General features: G+C 49.1%; 1 protein-coding gene across 1 annotated transcript in view; it reads left to right on the top strand.

Annotated features, from left to right (window-relative positions):
• The window catches only part of Parm1 (prostate androgen-regulated mucin-like protein 1), an 80879-nt gene extending 73646 nt beyond the window's left edge, over positions 1–7233 (top strand). The window contains exon 4 of the mRNA XM_012514258.2: positions 3749–7233. Coding sequence (XP_012369712.2) covers positions 3749–3833 — 85 coding nt within the window. The 3' untranslated portion in view covers positions 3834–7233. The remainder of the gene's footprint in view (positions 1–3748) is intronic.
• The last annotated feature ends 1124 nt before the right edge of the window (positions 7234–8357 follow it).

The following is an 8357-nucleotide window of genomic DNA, read 5'->3' on the forward strand; positions in this document are numbered from 1 at the left end:
GACCTGCGTACTCGAACAGTTTAACATGTGGCTTACAAAGGGAGCTGCCCTGAGCTGCCCTCCTGGGCTCTTCTGGTATCCACCTGTCTTAACCAGCAGCAGTTGGTATGGATTGGAAGGCCAGCTCTATAGCCAAGCTCAGTCCAGGAGCGGCCTTCCCTCCTGCTGTCTAGGAGGCCCTGGGCAAAAGCTAATCTTTCTTATCTTTGATTTCTTCCATCTGCAAAAATAGAGCTGAGCACACCCTTCCTCCAAGGTGGTTTGACTGAAGGTAAGGCAACAAGTATAGGGCGCCAGCCAGAAGCCAGCATCATAGTTAAAGGCAAGCCAGGGGCAGTGTCCAGCATCCTACCCTAGTTTCCCTATTTGTAATAATCCCAACATCTCACTCAAAGTTGATATGCACACATGTTCAGTCCTGCTTGTGGTCATTGCTGCCAGAATAGTGCTTTGGCCCTGGTGTTGTATGAGAAGGCAGCTGCCAACAGTGGGCGGTGAGGTTGCACATCCCCTCCAGGGATGCAATCAGGGATTCAAACGATAGGAGAAGAGGAGAAGGAAGAGGCCAAGTGTGCTCTGTTCTCTAATCATACCCTGGTGTCGGACTTCCATGTCCCCCCTTGGTAGTCTTGGGGAACTATTCTGCGGTGCCTGTGCAGTTGCATTCATATCAGACGTTCATGAAAAGAAATCATCCTGGGGAAGTCTTGATCTCGTTTGCAATGTTAGAAGAAAGCCTAGGCCCTGGCTGCCTCTTGCAGAAGGGTATCTTTAATTAGGGATGAGGTCAGCTGCCTGATTTTGTTTATCTGTTCAACCAGGAGATGACCATGGGGGCAAGAGACCCTATCTGCCGCGGCAGGGAGGTGGAGCTGCTATAATTAGTGTGTTGGGACCCAGACAGGCAGCAGGGCTGTTCTCATCACCAAAATAAACCTGACCCTGATTTACAGACAAAGCGGGGCCAGCCTCCGGGGTCCTCCTGCCGGAGTCACCTGTCTTTGCTGGTGTTTTACCAGGCAAGGGTTTCATTTTGCACAGTTGGACTCCTTGTGCTGGCTGGTGGACTTCAGCCCTATGCAGCGAACCCTGAGGGAGCAGCCAGTAGCAGAGAAGGCTCAGCCAGCTATGAAAGCTAAGAGCGCCTAGAATTTGTTGTCCACAGGTTGGCTTTGTGTTTCTTGTCTTATTTTCCAGATCAGTTTTGGAGACTCCACAGGTCTGGTCACCTTGATTCTTTGTTTCTTTTTTCTTTCTTTCTTTCTTTTTTTTTCTTTTTGGCAGAACTGGAGATTGAACTCAGGCCCTTGTGCTTGCCAGGGAGGTGTTTATTCTACTGTGCCATCGCCCTGGCTCCCTGGTCCACTTGATTCTCAAGCTTCATTGTCCAAGAATCTATGGGAAAGCTTCCCAGAAAGTTTGCTGGGTCCTTGCCCCTGGGTTCTGGTGTGGTTAGACCAGGCCTTGTACCTGCATTTTGAGTGGGCTCCCAGGGGCTGCCAGGGCTCCTGGCCCAGGGCCACACAGGGAAAGGCCAGCTTCATCCCCATTCCCAACCCCTCCTTGCACACTTGCATCACACCTCTGGTTTTAGGCACCCTGTCAGAGTCTGGTGGTCCTTCTTGGCCTGGCTAATACCAAATTGTCCAGCTGAGAAGTGCCCGCCTTTCCCACCCTCCTCCCCATCTTTCCCTCCCTCACACTGTGCACCTGGCTCCAAGTCCCTCCATATCTCCCCTACTCTGCACATGGAGTCACCCCACTTTCTGCCCAGGTCCTCTGCTGGATCCGCATGCAGCCTCTGGCACTGCCCAAGTCACCGCAGAGTGACACTGCAGTACCCACTCTGCAGATACATATTGGATGACAGAAGGGTACAGGCCCAAGAATCAGGGTGAAACAGCACTACTATACTTATTTACACCCAGCAAGAAGGACCTGGTTTGGGGAAGGCAGCCATGGGCCTCTATCAGCCGCACAGACTCAGGAGTGCAGTGCACTGGGCTCACTCACCAAGGGCGGGTGTGACAGTCACCATGGAAGAGGAGCTTGGGCACCACAAATAAAAAACCCTTGGCATCAGGCAGATCCTAATACTTATCAGGAGTCTGAGGAAACAAAATCACCCTGGCCTGACCCTGATCCTGACATCAGTCATGAGATTGCTTCTCAGATGAAATCAGATGAAGCAACACTGCCCTAGAGCAAGGAGAGAGTGCTGCACAAGTCCACATTGAGTCTCACTGACAAAGCCGTCCGAGTGCCGTGGCTCCTGCTGTCCTAACACTAGGACTGAAAAGGTTCTTACTTTCAAACTCTGAAATGCTCATTGGAAAAATTCTCCATTTCCATCCAAAATGTGCCATGATTTGGGACATTCTTAGCTAGAGAGACAGGTCATCGTGCTCACAAGCTGCCCTCCCCTTATCACAGGTCTGTGAAACCTGGTCACTGTACTCTTTTCTACAACAGCACTGAGTGCATCCAGCCCTGGCGTGGACCCTGTTCTTCCAGCTGAGGCTCACGAGGGTGCTGAAATGAGCCCTCCAGATCCAGGACATTCCCTGTTTGGGTTCCCCTTGACTTTTTCCTTACCTGTCTACATTTTACTCAGCTTGCTCTTCCTTCAAATGGGAAGGCAAAGACAATGAATGTCAGCATCAGTCTTTGCTTGGCCAAGGCCTCTTACAGTGTCACCTGAAGAGTCCACAGTATGAAACAGAAAAAAGACTTGTAATTCTCTGACCCCATTTTGGCACAATAATTTATAAAATTCAAATAGTGATAATTTAAGAAACAGGTTTTATAACTATGGTGGGCCTAATTTCAGGAGTTCCTCAGTGGGAGGTTTGCTTTCCATTCAGTGCCGTGTTTTACTGCCTGCAGATTTACCATGTGCTTATGTAAGTTTCATTATCATAAAAACTGAGAAGCAGCCTTGGCCAGCACTTAGTATGCATTTACTATGTGCTAACCACCTTCATATGCACTGCTGTATTCAATCTTCCCAACAACCCTAATGTATAGTTTTTTTTTAATTTTCCATTTTATAGATGAAAGCAGAGGGAGTCAAAAAATATTCAGCATAGTCAGGATGTACATCTCTTGCCAGCTGATCTTTTATGGAACTAGAATTATATGATAGAGACAAAAATAACTGGAGAAGCTAAACTACCTCACAGAAGTGGGGAGTTCTGTCCCTTCCATAAAGATGCTTGTTTACTAAATAGATGTCTGCCAGTGTCAGCGGTGTTCTAGGGGAATTAAGTTCTCCATCGAAGGAACACTGCTCCCATCTCCATCCTTCCCCCTAGGAGGAGGAGGAGGAGGAGGAGGAGGAGGAGGATACAGGGACCCAACTGATGTCCACAGAATGTGCCCGTCTAGCTCAGGAGGAGGAGGAGGAGGAGGAAGAGGAGGAGGATGATACAGGGACCCAACTGATGTCCACAGAATGTGCCCGTCTAGCTCAGGAGGAGGAGGAGGAGGAGGAAGAGGAGGAGGATGATACAGGGACCCAACTGATGTCCACAGAATGTGCCCGTCTAGCTCAGGTGGGGCACCCATGACTTCAGGTGCTAGGGGTGGCCCCCCATCTCAGAGATTGGTGGGTCCATGGTTCATGGCTGTCTCTGTGGGACAGCCTTCCTTCCTGTCAAGTGCCTGCCAGCCTCCTGGTATGAGCAGCAAGGTGGGGACTAGGTTCAGGTGACAGCTACTGTGACCCCCTGTGTCTCCTTCCTCCTAGGCACTCCTCCTATGGAAGGCTCTTGGATGACCACGACTACGGGTCCTGGGGAAACTACAACAACCCTCTGTACGACGACTCCTAACAGAGGAAAGTGGCCGAGTGCGAGGAAGAACTGCTCTTTATTTATAAGTGCTTACCCAGTAGAATTAATATCAAGTACCTGATGTGCACTGAACGACAATCTTAAGCCCAGTTTCCTTGGTATGGTTGTTACCATTTTCCTCTCTCTCCTCTGGCTGCCACAATATCCTCTTTTTGGTAGAAAGAACCCTGATTTCCAGGTGAGAGGGTCCGAGTTGGCACTGAGGGGGGTCAGACCTCCTCGGCAGCAGCTCCAGCACCCATCCCATTCCCACTGTGACAAGGAGTGGTGAGAAGGCTTGGGGGTCTTGTTGGGGATTAATTTGTGAAAACTTTTTGGTCATTTCTTAAGCTTCTGTATAGAAAATTACATTAAGATCCTCGGAGAACAAGGACGTAGGTCCTGGGAAGCTCTGCCCCTGCAGTGAGGAAGCGGGCTGGTTCAGATTCCTTTGTAACATATTTTGTATGTCTTGGGGGCCTGCTGGGCCCTAGCACCCAAAGCTGCCCCTTAGCTGCCTAATTAATGACATGGAGGTGGTCCTTGAGGGGCAGCAGGCCAGGGCAGAGCCGCACGTGGGCATCAGGTATCCGCCTGGCTCTACCTGTTCTCCCTGCAGGGCCTCTCAGATTCACATGGGATCTCAGCCCCCAAGCTTCCCTCCAGGGGATGCACTTTGTGACCAGGAGGAGGGAGAGATGCACAGGGGAAAAGGTGAGGCACCAGCAAGTCCCTTCTGGGGAGTGGATCAGCTGCCTGGAGGAGCCCAGACATCTTGCTTTACACCCACAGAGCAACTGATGCGCCGCCTTACTGCCTGCCAGGAAATGGTTGTGAACTGTTTTAAGAAATAAAAAAGAGGCCCTAGTGAATCTGCATTTCCACAGGAAGCAGGCACCATGCACAGTCCATCTATTCCCCACACCCTTACCTTACCAGTTCTCCCGCTTGATAAGGAAACATCCTTGGGACTGGTCACTAAAATCTTGTTCACCCAATATTGAGAAAGTACTGTGCCTTTGAGGGCATCCATTTATTTCAATCATTCTCAACCAAGAGGTGATTTTTGCCACCCCACCCTGGGGACGTCGGAAAATACCAGGTGGGAATTTTTGATGGCCATGAGTGCCACAGGGGTGCCAGCGTGGACAGAGGCCTGGACTCCGCTACACATCCTGCTGTGCCTGGGACAATATCTGGTACCATGGCCCCACCCACAGCCTCCGACGTGCTAAGGCTGAGAACTCCTGTTCACTGCAGAGCCCACGACAGACAGAGAAAACACTCTCCACTCTCGGATCATTCACGTCTTATTTTTACCAAAATGAAATTATATGTCAAGTTTCTTAGTTTGCTATTTGAGGGCTTGTTTCCTGGCATATGTGAATGCCCCTTTAGGCCTCTGTGTTTCTGAAGGACTTTATTTCAAGACTCCACCTGTATCCTGCTCTGTACTAGCAACTAGCATCTCGCATCTGGATTGCACAGAGTAGAAAGCACATTTTAAAATGTGTCATGTCCCACAGTGTCACAAAGAACATGAAACTCAGTTTAGACATCTCAGTGTAGCCCATCCCATGGCTGTTTTGGAAATGACCCTAGAGTCAGAAACCAGGAGCAGCGCCCCTTCCCATAACCTTTGTCTCACCCTGACAATGATTTTCCCTAAGCCCCTTGGGTCCAGGAGAGTTCTCCAGAGGTGCCCACAGCCAGAGAGGGCAAGGAAGAAAAAGTGGGAAGCAATTAGGTGTCTCTGAATTCAGCTCAGCGTGGACCATCCCCAAAACATGGCTGAGTATGCCCAGGTGCGCCCTCGCTATGCTGGGCTTGGATAATATTCTTACCCCATCCCACACTCCACAGGGCTTTCCACCTGCCAAAGGACAAGTCAATAAACAGAGCCCTGCATGAGGTTTTGTCCTCCTCTCTCAGCCCAAAACATCTGGACGTTATGTCCAGTGAATGCCTTTGGGAAGGGACATATCAGGACACTGCCTTTGTCCTGTGCCCCTGGGACCAGGATCAGTCTCTCCCAGGACCCCTTGCTTGTTAAGAGCCCTAGTGTGGCAAATGCCTTTCCTCACCAAAGGTTGCCATGGGGACAGCACAGAGCTAGTTTGTCTTTCTAATTCACTTCTGAGGCTGGTGGCAAAGAGCAGGGTCTGTTTGGCCCCTACTGGGGTGCTCCGTAAGCTGACAGCCTCCGATGAAAATTCAGATGCACCCATGATGTTGGTTAGTGTTAAATACTTATGGTGCGGCCTTATTTTGCCAAGTGTATTTTTTCCGCTTTGGAATTGGCCAATGATTTTAGCAAGTGTATTTTACAAATGTTACTCAAAACATACACGTGTGTGTGTGTGTATGTGTGTGTGCATGTGTACCCCTGAAATAGATGCCTGTAGCTGACATCCTTCCCACCAAGGAGAGCCTGTCCCATCCAGCTGAGAGAAGCTGCAGTGCTTCTGACAGCCACACTCACCCAGGCGGGGTGCTGCCACGGGAGGGAAGCAAGCAGCCTCCTCTCTGTCCAACACACATGAGCACAGAGTGGGAGTCAGCTGCATTTTCCTTTTCCAGGGCCCGGCAGAGGTCTCCTGCACAGCCCTGCCCACCTGTGTCTGAGGAGGACAATGCTGTCACATTGACTGTGTCCCCTCCTACCTCACAGAGGTGTCCTGAGAATTCATGAAATCATGTCTATGGTGTTTCCAATTCTGGACAGACATATTTATAGACACTTGAAGTATTGCAATGGTATATAAGTGATCTCAATTTCTTGTTTGCTGTGATACTTGGGTGTTAGTCTTTACTTATTCTATAAAACTCCAGTTGTGTCCTAGCTACATCAGACAGCTTCACTTCCCAGTGAAGTGGACTGGGGGTAGGGTTCACTGTGCCTGGGGTCCCAGAGGATGGTGTCCATCTCCTGATAAAGGACATGCAATGAGTTGAGACACAAGAGGCCAGGATGACACAAATAGCACTGGCCTTCACCACCTTGAGATCCTGGGATTCCTTGTGTGGTCTGATGTCACTGGTTTGCCCATCATCTTGCTTGCAAGGATGCACGGTTCCATCCCTTGCGCCTGAGAAATGAATTTCGCAACCAGGCCAGATGCTAATTTGCACGTTCATTCACCTTCTTTGCCTTTAACCTTTTGTAGGGCAAATGAATGTACCATTTCAGCTTGGGTCGAAGAGGCACTCAGCGATACTGGTAATAGTGCTAAGCAAGAGCTTCTCGCCAGGTTTCTTTCTTATGGGAAGTTAGCTGACATCATGGAAAGGGTAAAAAGACCGGCAACTTCTCTGATACGTGATGTCATTGTGTCTCTCATTGTTTTAAGACATGTTGCATACCAGCGATAACTGTACCAATTAAAGTTGATAAAGGCTGTGTGTTTGCGTGCTGTGATTCTCATGGTGGCATACTGTTATTCAAGCCATTCACTTGATAAACCACTCGAGTTAAGTAGCTCTGACTTGTTCTTAAAGAAAATTTATACCACATCAATAAATAATATTTTTCTGCAGGGCAGAAAGGTCTCTGATCTCAAAACAGAATTGAAGAATGCCAGCCCTGCAAAAACTTTCCCAGCATGATTTAACCCTCAAATATTCTGCGTGCCTTATAAAGCACATATAGGAACAAACACTTTGATTTAGTGAGCTGGGTTCACAATCGAGGCTCAGTAAGGCGCACTGACATTAGCACTACCTGTGATACTTGCTCTACTCCCCTTCAAAAACTTAAATTCAGTGTCCTGTCTTTATCTGACACCAACCTAGCAGGCAGTTTCATGCACTGCAAACAGAATTTCAACCCCCACAAGCAAACGACACGCTATGCCTGTTTGGAAGCAAACAGCAAGAGAAAATCCCATCATTCTGCTTCATGTGAGGAAGGGGCCACCTGTAAGCTAGAAGTTGTTGATCTGGGGGTGGATGCACACTTAGGTCAGATTTAGAGTTGTTTCTCTGGTCTCCAGTAACAGCATGAAGGCCTGACTATGAAAGATAAGATAGAAAATGAAGACAAAGGGGCCAGTGAGATAGCTCAGTGGGCTAAACACCTGTTTAGGCAAGCGCAGGGACCAGGACTTGATCCCTAGTACCACATGCCCTGGTGGGCCCACCCTCAGGAGCTGAGCCAGTGACCAAGTCAGCATGGTGGTACATGCCTGTAATCCCAACACTAGGGAGGCTGAAGACAGGAGGATCATTACAAGTCCAAGCTGTGTAGTGAAATCCTGTACTAACTTAAAATTTAAAAAAAGAAAAGAAAATGAGGACAAAGCAAAAAAGGAGCCTTACCAAGGACTGCTAGGTGTTGAGAGCTGAGTATCTCCCTAAGGCCCATGTATGAAGATGGTAGAACCCTTAGATCACTGGGTCATGGCCTTGAAGCATGTACTGGAACTGGACCTCTTCCCTTGCCCTCTCTCTGCTCTGGGCTACCCTGAGGTGAGTTGCTGCCTCTACTAACCACTGTGTCCCACAGGCCCAAGAGCAAGGATCAAC

Source organism: Octodon degus, unplaced genomic scaffold (assembly GCF_000260255.1).
Source record: "Octodon degus isolate 3935 unplaced genomic scaffold, OctDeg1.0 scaffold00028, whole genome shotgun sequence".
NCBI classification, from domain to species: domain Eukaryota; kingdom Metazoa; phylum Chordata; class Mammalia; order Rodentia; family Octodontidae; genus Octodon; species Octodon degus.